This window comes from Megalobrama amblycephala, linkage group LG14 (assembly GCF_018812025.1).
Source record: "Megalobrama amblycephala isolate DHTTF-2021 linkage group LG14, ASM1881202v1, whole genome shotgun sequence".
Taxonomy (NCBI): Eukaryota; Metazoa; Chordata; class Actinopteri; order Cypriniformes; family Xenocyprididae; genus Megalobrama; species Megalobrama amblycephala.
In genome coordinates, this window is record NC_063057.1 from 40,010,587 (window position 1) to 40,026,045 (window position 15,459).

General features: G+C 37.4%; 1 protein-coding gene across 1 annotated transcript; it reads left to right on the plus strand.

The window, feature by feature from the left end:
• The first annotated feature begins 17 nt into the window (after positions 1–17).
• On the plus strand, positions 18–2,780 carry LOC125245287. Its single transcript, XM_048155824.1, has 4 exons — positions 18–1,187; positions 1,303–1,390; positions 1,499–1,894; positions 2,309–2,780. The coding sequence occupies exons 1-4, from the start codon at positions 1,041–1,043 to the stop codon at positions 2,323–2,325; spliced, it is 648 nt and encodes a 215-aa protein (XP_048011781.1). The 5' UTR covers positions 18–1,040; the 3' UTR covers positions 2,326–2,780.
• Positions 2,781–15,459: the final 12,679 nt, after the last annotated feature.

Here is a 15,459-nt window from a genome sequence, read left to right on the forward strand (position 1 = left end):
AATTTGAGGTGACGGTTGCAACGGTTTATTTTCAAATCTTCAGGCTCCAGAGACGATAGTTCAGCAGTGCACCGGATCGCTCAGATCTTTGGAAATATGGCGTTATTTTTAGTATTTGTACTATTTTATATCTATTTACTTTTTATGTCATTTTTAAAAAAAAATGTATTTCATCCTTACTGAGTGACTGATTTTATTTAGACTGACTCGACTCGACGCGCTAAATCGTTCGGCGTTTTCTTTGTAATGATTTACTGAGGAAAAACATTGTACAACTCAGCAAACTGAGGACAGCGGGAAACACGAGCGGGACATATCAGTCGGAATCAGAAATCGATGAAACGGAAAAAGCAACGATGTCGTCGGTGAGAGAATGTCTCAGTTCAACTGAATGATTTTTGGTCTCTTTTGGTTTTAAAATGTCGGTCACGACGCCTTTTGATTGCCGTTTTTGTTCCGGCAATTATTCATTTAGGCTACAAAGTACAAACTACGTGTATTTTTATGTGTGTGTAGACACAAGATATTAATAGCATTATTAACCACAAGTAGCCTAATCTACATTGTTCTCTTGTGCTTCTTGTGGGAAGCATATAAACTCAAGTCATTGTGATTTTTAAATCAAAACAATAATCCTGTCACCTGCACTGAAGCGCTGACGACATCGGAATTCGTTCTATTCGTGACGTCACAGTCAGCGCGGGAGGCTTTAAAGTGCCGCTCTCGCTGAAAAACTCGCATTTGACTCGTTGCTGTTAGTGTATATGCGATTTAGTGTCGATATACGATTATTTGCATCAGTCTACAGCTGTGATCAGTGTGCAATTTTGAATGCTAAGTGTACGATTCCCTGTCAGCGTCTGATTGTGAATCTGCATTTTTCTATTCAGTGTACTATATCCATCTCGATCTGTGTTCAGATCTGTGTATTAGTACAGTTGAATTGCACATCATAGCTTTCTGATCTGTGTGCGGTTTCGGATCATAAAATATTACTTGGTTGAAAGATTTTGGATCAGTGTACCATTACAGATCAGAAAATGTATAGCAATAAATTTCGCACACTCCGGCTCCCGACGTGTGTCAGTCCTGATCTGACCGCACCACCTCTGACTGCCGCAGACAGGCCAAGACTGCAGCCACAACCACCGCCGAAAAGGAACCCAAAAGGCATTGCGACGATGACGGTAAGAAGCTTATCAATGTGTTTATTCAACCATAATTCGTCAGTATTAATATTAAGCCTGCATTCATATGTTGAACTAAGTATTGAGGCGTTTTCTTATTATTTATCCTCAACAGGAGCTCACTCGCCAGAACAGTATTAGTGTCTCCAGTCGTCCGCAGTCTGTCCAGCTTCCTCCCATCTTTGGCACTTCCTATGTTAGAGGTGAGCGATCTGAATTCAAAACATCACTTGAGTATGAAGTAAACACAAGATCCTTCATGAGAACCATATTAACATGAAATAAATGTGACGTGTGTTTTTATTATTCAGGACTGTGTCCAAATCCACCCGCTCAGGAAAAGACGACGCCTTCAGTTCAATGCCATCAATCATTTGACAAGGCCAGACTGCAGAGAAACCTTGCAGAGAAGGTATCCGAGCAGCACATTGAGCGTCAAGTAGCCAAAGGCCGCAGATACGACTTCATAGAGGCTCGGAGGACAGAAGTGCGTCTGCGTCATGGGCGTGAAAAGATGGAAATGGAGGAAGCTCTCGCTCTACAGAGAGCCAAGCTGGAACAGGACGTCCATCATGTGCGTCAGAAACATACCCAGTTTCTGGAAGAGAAGAGGAGGAGGATCCAGGAGAAAGACATGGTTTGTCGTTTCAACCAACACCACAACGCTCGAGCGAGGGCTGTACACCGACACAACGACTGGAAACAAGGTAAACAGCAATAGATGCATGAATGCTTTTAGTTGAACTCAGTTTAACATGGTACATGAGTTCGTTTGAACACTTGTGTAGCTTCAAAAGCAGATTTACTGTACTATAGTTTAGAATATTATAGTATTCACCTGAAGATGTCTGCAAAGATTATATGTTATTGGGATCTGCTGCTCTTTTCAAAATCCAGAACAGATATCTAAAAATACTCTCCTAATACACAACCACCCACTAGTCTAGAGTAACTAGCATTAAAGCCACAGTCTAACTTTACTTAAATAATTTCACATTAACTGAGCCATCATTACTCACATTAACATAGAAAGATGGCATGTTTTAGCAGAAGAAAGGAAAAAATACATACATAGACATTTATAAACACTGATATTTACAGATTATTCATTTGTTCTACAGGAAATGGAGTCGAGTAAAATCGCTCCAGTACGCTCAAGTTGAACGACCCCCTCAAGCAGTTGGAAATGGTGAATAATGAATGAAAACGGGCTCCTCCTCATCATGGCGGACGGCCTCAGGCTCCTCCACTCGCTCACGGACGACAGCCGCCCCTCCACAACCCAGGCGGCTGGCAGCGAGTTCGTCCGTTCCCCTGGCGAGTTACTCCAGCCCACCGCCGCGAGCGTCCACTGCAGCAGACTCTGCTCAGACGCGCTCGCTGGCACAGCGGATTTCCCACAGTTGCGTTCCTCCTTTCTTCTGTTTAAAGTTCGCGGAAGAAGAAGGCGGGAAACCAGCGAACGTTCAACATAATGCTTTAATCATAAAATCCAAGCCTGGTCCTCCCTCATAAAAGGCAAAATGAACCAGATAAAATGCTCTTGCAAATAATATTGATCTAGACCGAGCATGAGCTGATTGCCTTGAGCTTTTTATAAGTGGTGGGGCTAGTAAACTAAACCAATGGCTTGGATTGAGAAGGCCATATACATATATACAACTATATCTAGCCATCCAAAACATGTATAAAAATACATTTTTACATTTATTATTAAAACATAGTAATAATAAAATAAATACTTTAAAAAATTATGAAAAATTATTTTCATTATGTATTTTTAAAACTACACACGTATGCTTCATTCTAAGAAATGAAACATGGTGTAAAGTTATAACATTGAATTCATGACTATACACATTACTATCTAAAACATTAAATATATTTTTCATAGTAAAAATATTAATTTCTAAGAATCATATAGGTGTTTTATCATGCATTTGCATTAATTAATAGGGACTAACTATGAAGATCTATTTTGTTGAATAGAAATATTATGCTACCCTATTTTCCTAATCCATTTAAAACAACTATATCATTAAATGTTATTTATAAAAGGTAATTTTGTGATTTTTATTCATTATGTAGTTGTAGATCAGAACAAAATGTTAAATGATATTCATGTAGAACTCGCAGAGCTGAATTTCATTGTTGTTTTCTTGATTCAAACTTGTGAAAAAAAAACAAAACAAACAAACAGCAAAATATGACAGTAAAAACCATGAGCTAAAACATAACATTCTAGCCAGTCAATGTCATTAGCTGTGTTTACACAGACACAATCGAAATTGGCCAAATCCAAATGAAATTTCATTCAGGGTGGTTTAAACCAGAGTGCATGACAGGGTGGACATGGTTTGTACATGACAGAGAGGACATGTGCATAGGTTTTGCTACATTCTGGTAATGTTTTCACTAGGGCTGTCGATTTAACGTTAATTTATTGAAATAATGGGGGAAAAATAAAATGTTGAAATGATTAACACACTTAACGATCCCCACACCACACCATCTTACATCAATGCAGTCGCTTAGTGATAAACGTAATGCAAGGCAATAACTCACTGTGTGATGTATCCTGTAAAAATGCATTTAGGATGCACCTAAAATTCAACATATGTGGGCAAAACACCCCTGTATGGGGCAATCAAATGACCTTGAATATCTAAGTTAATATAGTGTTACATTTTCAACACAATATTGTCTGCTTTTGCTCCATTTCACCAACAGAAATAGTTCCAAATAAAGCCACAGCAGAACTGTTGTGCATCTCAGAGCAACACACAGCGGGGTTTCATTATTGAATGAATCCGTGGTGTTTAACGAATCAATATATTTAGAGTATCATTTACAGTTATGTACAATTGTCCTTTTGTTGCCTACCCTGTCATCTTTATATTTTATGAAAATAAGCAAAAAAAAGTTTACAAATTAGCAAAAGCTGTGTTTTTATAAATAAGAGGCCAATTTTGTTTGAAAGTTTGACCAGATAAATTTGTTAAAGATGTTATTTAGAAAGGAAAGTGCAACCATTGCTTATATTATAGGGAAGCAAATATTTTGCATTAATTTCATTATTATCAAAAAAACTTTTCCCATTAACTTAAATGTATTGTTGAGAAAGTGACTAAATATATTTCTGAAAAATTTTATAATCACTGTATGCACTGAAAATGTATTTACTCTAGTTTGAATTTGTCCATGACAGGGTGGACATATTTTGTGGTTTGCTCGTATATTGTTTGCTTGCAGTTAATTTATAAAAAGTGCTGGAGCTTGACCAACATGCATTTCTAAAGTCACCTTAATACAACAAATATGAAGTTAAATAGAAAATCTTATCTTGTGTGAATTGTGAATTGTCAAAGGCACTGTATGGTGGTGATTTTGACCCATATGCAGAAAATGGTTTATATAAAAGACTTCACTTAATGCAGTCAACAGTGATTGAATATCAATAAAATATCAAAATATACACTGACACCAAGTATGTAAAGTATCACACGTGTATTTTTCAAACTCACAGTGTACCTCTTCAATCACCCACATTTATAACATTTGATATATGAATGAACCAATTCAATTACAAAAACACATCAAAATTCATAACCATACCTGCACATGCAGTTATTAATCATTATATTGTGAATTTTTTCCTGCTCCTGCCAAACATTCAAACATAAAAGAAATTCAAGCTTCACACAGGCCAACTTTCATGCTAACATACGTCACACTGCATTCAACTTTTGCAGATAAAACAGCTTTAAACTTGGTAACAAGGAAAGGTAACATAGGCTACGTTAAAAGTATTTCAAATGTTATTTCTTGTTAGCGAGACCACGAAAGTTACCACAAAATCCACTCAATTGGTTCTCAAAACTAGTCCAAACCTATCCCGATCACATTCCGGGGGTTAAATATCACGTTAGTGTGTTCGCTTCGATCTTGGCATCACACGCAGTGCGCTGTCTTACGGAAGTAACATGGAGGACATTCAATTCAATTCATTGATTTGTATAGCGCTTTTCACAATACATATAATTTCAAAGCAGCTTTACAGAAAATGCATGTCAACATTACAATTTAGAGTAATCTGTTATCAGAGGTGACTGTGCAAGTTATGTAATTTCAATATACATAACCAATCAAACAGTTAGCTAACAATCTGTTTAAGCAATATATAAATTTATGACAGAAACAATGAGCTCATTGAAGTAATGAATAAATGTTAACAATGTTTAGGATATATAGCAAAATTTGAAATGGTGCATGTTGATCCAGAGTTTGTGTCATCTGACGTCCTCGCAGAGGTTAGGGTCGTCTCTTCACAGGTGTTGAGGCATCTGAAGTCTTCATGAGAGGCTGGATCCAAGTAAGTGATTACGTGTTTAATTATAGTGTGATTTGCCACAGAAGCCAATGAAATTATGCACAGCCAATATGAAAAATAAAGGCAATGATGTGACAAAAGAGAGCAGAGTTTTGAAACACTTATGATACAAGCCCTCATGTTTTACTTGTATTATAGAGCCGTCTCTGTAATACATGAGTTCTTACACATCACTGCCCCTCTACTGACTACCTTTCGCAACTGTCTTGATAACGTTGTGTATGTAAAATCTTTGAATAAACTCTCATGGGTGCAGAATCGTGACGAATGTTGATCTCGAGTGATGTAAAAAAAAAAAAAAGAAAAGAAAAATCGCATGAATTCGGATATGACTGTTCACACTGCGGTCACAAAACATCTAACCTGTATCAGGTTTAGTACTACATATGGAAGTGGCACAAATCTGAAAAAAAAAAAAAAGATCAGATTCTATGTGGTTTGTCACACTGTCATTGAGAAAACAAATATGAGTCACATGAAAAGTTTGTTTGAAATTTTCGCAAATTTATTTTAAAAAAATAATAATAATAAAATTAAAAAAAATCACATGTACATAAGTATTCACAGCCTTTGCCATAACATTCAAATGGAGCTCAGGTGCATCCTGTTTCCACTGATAATCCTTGAGATGTTTCTACAACTTGATTGGAGTCCACCTGTGGTAAATTCAGTTGATTGGACATGTTTTGAAAAGGCACACACCTGTCAATATAAGGTCCCACAGTTAACAGTGCATGTCAGAGCACAAACCAAGCCATGAAGTCCAAGCAATTGTCTGTAGACTGAGGAGACAGGATTGTATTTAATGATGGGCAGATCGAGGCTTCATGAAACACTGAAGCAGTTGAAGCAAATGTGCCGTGATGTGTCGAGGCTTCGAAACAATATGACACCTGTCTCCACGGTGACCCCTAGTGGTCAGAACAGTGTAAATGCAACAAATTCTGGCCAAACATGCATTAAAAATACCCTTTAACAAATCTATTGCAAAAATTTTATTGACAGTAAAATCAATCAAATGCAATTAACTAATCATTTAATAAGATTAAATATAGAATGTCTGTATAATTTGTGTTCTTTTATTAATTTTCAAGGCTTGTTTCTTTGTTCCATGGCTCAAGCTAAACAGGCCAATAAGAGATTAATAACTACCATTATTCATTTTAATTATTCTAATATCTAATTAAAACATCTACAAATGTATAAAACTGATCAGAGATCAGGTAAAACCATAGGGTAAAGATCTAGACACTTGTTCAATAGTTCTCAGTGAATCTGCATGATTCATGGCTTCACTTTATCATCGCCCTCTACCGCTGAACCATTGAAATTTCGAACTGTTTCGAAACAGTGATGACATAATGAAGCCTCATTTACTAAAATCACGTGACTTTGGCCGTTTGATACACGCTCCGAATCACTGGTTCGAAACAAAAGATTCATGAAGCTTCGGAGCTTCATGAAGCAGTGTTTCAAAATCGGCCATCACTAATTGTATTGAGACACAGATCTGGGGAAGGGTACAGAGAAATGTCTGCAGCATTGAAGGTCCCAATGAGCACAGTGGCCTCCATCATCTGTAAATGGAAGAAGTTTGGAACCACCGGGATCGGGGAGAAGGGCTTCGGTCAGGGAGGTGACCAAGAACCCGATGGTCATTCTCACAGAGAATGCGGAGAGAGGTGAACCTCCCAGAAGAACATCCATCTCTGCAGCACTCCACCAATCAGGCCTGTATATTAGAGTGGCCAGATGGAAGCCACTCCTCAGTAAATCCGAGTTCAGACTGCACGATTTTAGCCCTGATTTCGGCTCGATGACGACAGGTTTTGAGAAATCGGCGTCAAATGCCCGAAATCACAGGCAAATCGGTGTTCATTCATGCGAGTGACAATCACGCAGTGTGAATGAGCAAAGACGCCATCTGAGAGAATCGCCGACACCCGTGAGATATTTGGCATGCTAAATATCTGGACCTGTCGGCGATTCAAAATCCTGCTGTGTGAAAAGTGTTCTGACTGAAAACTACGTGCCAGACAGAGTTGTCGGCTATTCTTCCTATTGTAAAGTCATGCAGTGTGAAACCTTCTGTCGCCGATCCATCGTGCAGTGTGAACACAGCAGTGACTGAATGCTGGCCAAGTTAGTCATGCAGTGTGAAAAGAACAGTGACCTACTTTGAAAATTGTGCAGTCTGAACTCGGCTTAAAAGGCACATAACAGCCCGCCTGAAGGACTCTCAGACCATGAGAAACAAAATTCTCTGGTCTGATGAAACAAAGATCGAACTCTTTGGCTTGAATAGCAAGTGTCATGTCTGGAGGAAACCAAGCAATGCTCATCACCTGGCCAGTACCATCCCTACAGTGAAGCATGGTGGTGGCAGCGTCATGCTGTGGGGATGTTTTCAGCGGAAGGAACTTTGAGACTAGTCTGGATCATGGGAAAGATGAACGCATCAATGTACATCCTTGAGACATCCTTGATGAAAACCTGCTCCAGAGTGCTCTGGACCTCAGACTGGGTCAAAGTTTTCCTCTTCCAACAGGACAACGACCCTAAGCACACAGCCAAGATAACAAAGAAGTGGCTATGGGACAACTCTATGAATGTCTTTGAGTGGCCCAGCCAGAGCCCAGACTTGTGTTGTGAAGGGTAATAATTGTGTTACACAATGTATTTTTTATGTATGTGTTCACACTGAATTGCTGTGTTTTCTTTTTGTGTGGATTGTGGTGTTTCTCTTTCCTTTGCAGGCAGTATTCCCTAAGGTATTGTTCACACCAAGAACAATAACTATAAAGATAATTATAACGATAATTATATTTGTGTCACACCAACGGTCTGTTTATTGTAACAAGGTGTGGTTTCAAGGTGTGTACATGTTTTTGCTGTTGTTGTTGCATTAACACAGCTTAAACCAGTCCTCAGCATGCTATGTTTTGAGTGAATAGCTAGCGTAGTGTAATCGATCAAATCTAACACTGAATTTAGCTGACGAGGTCAATATTGTGGAGAAAAAAAGTCTTTTTCGCTGCAGCTTCAAATGAAGCAAGACAATGTTGTTGAAACTAGTGCTGGATACCTGAGGTAATTTTATGTTACACTGTTTGCTAGCCTGGAATAATGATCTCATCGTTAATACTATTGTTTTCCATATTAACTTTCTTTAAAGTATCGTTGAAAAGGGGGTTTGACTTGTCAAACAGTGGCTGGACCTCAGCAATTAACGCAATGCCTTCTGCCATTTTAAATGCGCGAGCACTTATTTACATTATAACAGATTCTGATTGGCTGTCAGTGTTTTATCGTTCAGCAGCAGGAAAAGAAATCATTCTGAAATTGATCCCAACAATATTGTTTCTCTATATCAGGGATGGGCAACTGGTTAAGTATGTTTTGATTAACGATCAGGTGCATTCTGTGATTAACATCTTGTACATAAGGGTGTCACAATATACTCGTGTCACAATTCAATAAAATCACGATACTGAACTCACCATGTGATACTTATCGCAATATTTTAAGCCGAAATAAAGAGGGTTTTTTTTCTGTATTTTTTATTATTAAATTATTATTTTTATTATTAACAGGACCCACAGATATTCCCCCATTGCATTATTATACTTTATATTCAAGATTATATATAATCATTCAATGTAGTAATGTAACTGAAACTCCATAAACCTATTGTTTTCTATGCTGCTAAAGAGGTCTGATGGTCAATTGCATGCTGCAAAGTTTCTGAAGTGACAGCTACGTACAAATGCTGGATTCACTCTACATGGGAAAGAAATATGACATGTTAAAATAGTAACAGACTAAAGCAATGTAAAGGAATATTAGTTAGTTAGAAATATGTTCATAGCAAAATATTTTTGAAATTCTATTCCAGTTATTGGTAAAAGTGATGACTTGTTTTATTTTTGGTGGGTAGACATTTAAAATGATTTACAAGTAAAATTATAATTAATTCAAGAATGAAAAAGCTTTCCTTATTATGGTTCCTTATTTATTATGTCTTGTTTATTTCATATTTTATTATGGCTCCTTATATATTTTGCTTTCTCATATTAATTCATGTTTACATTGTTGTAGGCTATATTCTCTTCTCTCTTTTTTCAGTGTTGACTGTTTGTCATCTGATTGTGTAAGTGATCGATCTAGCAGTCATCCTAGATTTGAGCTAACTACACCCCAAAGCTTCTTTGGCATTGTAAGTTTATGTTTTGACTAACTATTTGGTGCATAATGTGATTAAAGGGTTAATTCATACAAAAATGGAAATTCTGTCATTAATTACTCACCCTTATGTCGTCCCAAAGCTGTAAGACCTTTGTTCATCTTCAGAACACAAATTAAGATATTTTTGATGAAATCTGAGGGTTTCTGAACCACACATAGGCAGCAACATCATTGCACCTTTTGAGGTCCAGAAAGGTACTAAAGACATCGTTCGACATTAAATATAAAACATTAAAACATTATTTGAAATTATTTAAAGGTGCCCTAGAACATTCTTTCACAAGATGTAATATAAGTATAAGGTGTCCCCTGAATATGTCTGTGAAGTTTCAGCTCAAAATACCCCATAGATTTTTTTTTAATTAATTTTTTTAACTGCTTATTTTGGGGCATCATTAACTATGCGCCGATTCAGGCTGCGGCCCCTTTAAATCTCGCGCTCCCTGCCCCCCAAGCTCTCAACTATAATAGAGTGCATGAATAAAGTTCACACAGCTAATATAACCCTCAAATGGATCTTTACAAAGTGTTCGTCGTGCATGCTGCATGCATGCTTCGGATCATGTGAGTATAGTATTTATTTGGATGTTTACATTTGATTCTGAATGAGTTTGATAGTGCTCCGTGGCTAAAGCTAACATTACACACTGTTAGAGAGATTTATGAAGAATGAAGTTGTGTTTATGAATTGCAATTGTTTAAAACTGCAAGTGTTTAAAAATGAAAATTGTGACGCCTCTCGTCTCCATGAATACAGTAGTAAACGATGGTAACTTTAACCACATTTAACAGTACATTAGCAACATGCTAATGAAACATTTAGAAAGACAATTTACAAATATCACTAAAAATATCATGTTATCATGGATCATGTCAGTTATTATCGCTCCATCTGCCATTTTTCACTATTGTTCTTGCTTGCTTACCTGCATAAAGTCTGTTGATTCAGCTGTGCAGGAAGGAACTTTGAGACTAGTCTGGATCATGGGAAAGATGAACGCATCAATGTACATCCTTGAGACATCCTTGATGAAAACCTGCTCCAGAGTGCTCTGGACCTCAGACTGGGTCAAAGTTTTCCTCTTCCAACAGGACAACGACCCTAAGCACACAGCCAAGATAACAAAGAAGTGGCTATGGGACAACTCTATGAATGTCTTTGAGTGGCCCAGCCAGAGCCCAGACTTGTGTTGTGAAGGGTAATAATTGTGTTACACAATGTATTTTTTATGTATGTGTTCACACTGAATTGCTGTGTTTTCTTTTTGTGTGGATTGTGGTGTTTCTCTTTCCTTTGCAGGCAGTATTCCCTAAGGTATTGTTCACACCAAGAACAATAACTATAAAGATAATTATAACGATAATTATATTTGTGTCACACCAACGGTCTGTTTATTGTAACAAGGTGTGGTTTCAAGGTGTGTACATGTTTTTGCTGTTGTTGTTGCATTAACACAGCTTAAACCAGTCCTCAGCATGCTATGTTTTGAGTGAATAGCTAGCGTAGTGTAATCGATCAAATCTAACACTGAATTTAGCTGACGAGGTCAATATTGTGGAGAAAAAAGTCTTTTTCGCTGCAGCTTCAAATGAAGCAAGACAATGTTGTTGAAACTAGTGCTGGATACCTGAGGTAATTTTATGTTACACTGTTTGCTAGCCTGGAATAATGATCTCATCGTTAATACTATTGTTTTCCATATTAACTTTCTTTAAAGTATCGTTGAAAAGGGGGTTTGACTTGTCAAACAGTGGCTGGACCTCAGCAATTAACGCAATGCCTTCTGCCATTTTAAATGCGCGAGCACTTATTTACATTATAACAGATTCTGATTGGCTGTCAGTGTTTTATCGTTCAGCAGCAGGAAAAGAAATCATTCTGAAATTGATCCCAACAATATTGTTTCTCTATATCAGGGATGGGCAACTGGTTAAGTATGTTTTGATTAACGATCAGGTGCATTCTGTGATTAACATCTTGTACATAAGGGTGTCACAATATACTCGTGTCACAATTCAATAAAATCACGATACTGAACTCACCATGTGATACTTATCGCAATATTTTAAGCCGAAATAAAGAGGGTTTTTTTTCTGTATTTTTTATTATTAAATTATTATTTTTATTATTAACAGGACCCACAGATATTCCCCCATTGCATTATTATACTTTATATTCAAGATTATATATAATCATTCAATGTAGTAATGTAACTGAAACTCCATAAACCTATTGTTTTCTATGCTGCTAAAGAGGTCTGATGGTCAATTGCATGCTGCAAAGTTTCTGAAGTGACAGCTACGTACAAATGCTGGATTCACTCTACATGGGAAAGAAATATGACATGTTAAAATAGTAACAGACTAAAGCAATGTAAAGGAATATTAGTTAGTTAGAAATATGTTCATAGCAAAATATTTTTGAAATTCTATTCCAGTTATTGGTAAAAGTGATGACTTGTTTTATTTTTGGTGGGTAGACATTTAAAATGATTTACAAGTAAAATTATAATTAATTCAAGAATGAAAAAGCTTTCCTTATTATGGTTCCTTATTTATTATGTCTTGTTTATTTCATATTTTATTATGGCTCCTTATATATTTTGCTTTCTCATATTAATTCATGTTTACATTGTTGTAGGCTATATTCTCTTCTCTCTTTTTTCAGTGTTGATTGTTTGTCATCTGATTGTGTAAGTGATCGACCTAGCAGTCATCCTAGATTTGAGCTAACTACACCCCAAAGCTTCTTTGGCATTGTAAGTTTATGTTTTGACTAACTATTTGGTGCATAATGTGATTAAAGGGTTAATTCATACAAAAATGGAAATTCTGTCATTAATTACTCACCCTTATGTCGTCCCAAAGCTGTAAGACCTTTGTTCATCTTCAGAACACAAATTAAGATATTTTTGATGAAATCTGAGGGTTTCTGAACCACACATAGGCAGCAACATCATTGCACCTTTTGAGGTCCAGAAAGGTACTAAAGACATCGTTCGACATTAAATATAAAACATTAAAACATTATTTGAAATTATTTAAAGGTGCCCTAGAACATTCTTTCACAAGATGTAATATAAGTATAAGGTGTCCCCTGAATATGTCTGTGAAGTTTCAGCTCAAAATACCCCATAGATTTTTTTAATTAATTTTTTTAACTGCTTATTTTGGGGCATCATTAACTATGCGCCGATTCAGGCTGCGGCCCCTTTAAATCTCGCACTCCCTGCCCCCCAAGCTCTCAACTATAATAGAGTGCATGAATAAAGTTCACACAGCTAATATAACCCTCAAATGGATCTTTACAAAATGTTCGTCGTGCATGCTGCATGCATGCTTCGGATCATGTGAGTATAGTATTTATTTGGATGTTTACATTTGATTCTGAATGAGTTTGATAGTGCTCCGTGGCTAAAGCTAACATTACACACTGTTAGAGAGATTTATGAAGAATGAAGTTGTGTTTATGAATTGCAATTGTTTAAAAAATGTGTTTAAAAATGAAAATTGTGACGCCTCTCGTCTCCATGAATACAGTAGTAAACGATGGTAACTTTAACCACATTTAACAGTACATTAGCAACATGCTAATGAAACATTTAGAAAGACAATTTACAAATATCACTAAAAATATCATGTTATCATGGATCATGTCAGTTATTATCGCTCCATCTGCCATTTTTCACTATTGTTCTTGCTTGCTTACCTGCATAAAGTCTGTTGATTCAGCTGTGCACAGATCCAGACGTTAATACTGGCTTGTCTAATGCCTTGAACATGAGCTGGCATATGCAAATATTGGGGGCGTACATATTAATGATCCCAACTGTTACGTAACAGTCGGTGTTATGTTGAGATCTTGCTATGAGCACTTTACTGTGACTTCACACAGCACTTGCATATTGTTGTTCTCATGTTGATTTGATTGATTCTACTACTCTCATTTGTAAGTCGCTTTGGATAAAAGCGTCTGCTAAATGACTAAATGTAAATGTAAATGTAAAATCTGGGCTGAGTGTCAAGGCCACAAAAGAAGGCAGCCAACATAGAAACGATCAGTTCAGTTGAGATGGCCAGCATTGCTGATAGTGACTGTCTTTGTGGAGGAAAATCTTGGCATGTTTTCAGATCCAGCCCTGTCAAGTTCTGAGAGCGAACAAGATATTATATCCACACTCAGGGAAGAACATTCAGAATGGGCATGTATGTTTCAAGTTCAACATAATAATGTGGATGCTCTTTTAAACATCCTTAAAAGACATGGGCATGAACTTCCCCTTATAGCAAGAACACTCTTTGAAAACCGAGAACCATTATAAACTTACTACCAAAGATAGTGTTTAGAGTGTACAGTTTAATGTGGCAGATCAGCTCTCAAAACATCAGAGCAAATATCCTGCAGCTGTGACAGACCATCTGCAGTCACTTGACCTGTCCATTGACACTGATGGGCTACCATTATTCAAGAGCTCAATCTTGCCCCTTTGGCCAGTTCTTTGTTCCATTAACTTGTCACCAGCATGCATCTTCCCCCTCTGCCTCACCACTGCTGTGTCCAAACCCAAAACTCCAGACTTTGTCAATGACAGTTTAGGAATTGGCTGAACTAATGCAGAATGGATTTGACCTGGGAAGGCAAGCATTTAAACATCCTGAGATGTGTTACACTGCGATGCTCCAGCAAGAGCTATGGTCAAGTGTGTCAAGCAGTTCTCTGGTTACTATGGGTGTGACAGATGCACTAGAGTGGATACTGGGATAGTCGGATGGACCGTATCCTGAAGTTGGCAATATGACCTTGAGGAAAGACTAATCTTTCAGGGAGTTTTGGCAACTAGAACACCATCAAGAGGAGATTTCACCTTCTGTCCTCCCAATTGACATGATCAAATCGTTCCCCATAGATTTTATGCACCAGTGCTGCTATTGTGGACAAGAGGTAGATCAGAGCACTGCATGTCATTAGGAGATGTGGCCTGTGTAAGCAATAGGCTGGTGACACTGAAGAAATTCATTCCTGACTGGTTTACCAGAAAGCCAAGTGTGTTGCAAGAAATTGAACATTGGAAAGGAACCGAATTCGGACAGTTTGCATTATACACAGGGAAGATCGCTTCGAAGGGAGCACAACAATACCAACACTTCTTGTGTTTTAGCACTGCTCTGTGCATCTTAGTGAGCCCAGAACTTACAAAGGCACAAGGGCTTTATGCCAGCCAACTTCTGCAATACTTTGTGGAGAAAGGATGGTAGACATGTTTAGTGTACAACGTTCATTCATAGCTGCAAATTTCAGAAGATGCTCAAAACTTTGGCTTCCTTGACAACTGCAGTGCATTTAAGTTTGAGAGCTCGCTTCATCAGATGAAGAACCCTGTTTAAAAAACCAGCATATGCTGCTAAGGAAGGTTTTGAAGCTGGTTTATGCTGGTCCTAGACCAACCAGCATCCCAGCTTCAAACCCTACCTTACCAGCATATGCTGGTGTTTTAAACAGGGAAAATGGTCCATTCTAGGAAAAATGTCTTAAATGAAGTAGCAAATCGTTAGGAGGAAACATCACAGCTAAAGCTAGCAAACAAGAAAAAAGTGGTGTCATTGAAAGGCCCAAACAATGTGTTTTAAGCCCTGAAG

Bases quoted from the DNA above. Each gene is read 5' to 3' on its own strand.
- LOC125245287 (XM_048155824.1), top strand. From the start codon at position 1,041: ATGTATAGCAATAAATTTCGCACACTCCGGCTCCCGACGTGTGTCAGT. The intron at 1,188-1,302 runs GTAAGAAGCTTA...TATCCTCAACAG, and splicing joins AAGGCATTGCGACGATGACG to GAGCTCACTCGCCAGAACAG. The intron at 1,391-1,498 runs GTGAGCGATCTG...TTTATTATTCAG, and splicing joins TGGCACTTCCTATGTTAGAG to GACTGTGTCCAAATCCACCC.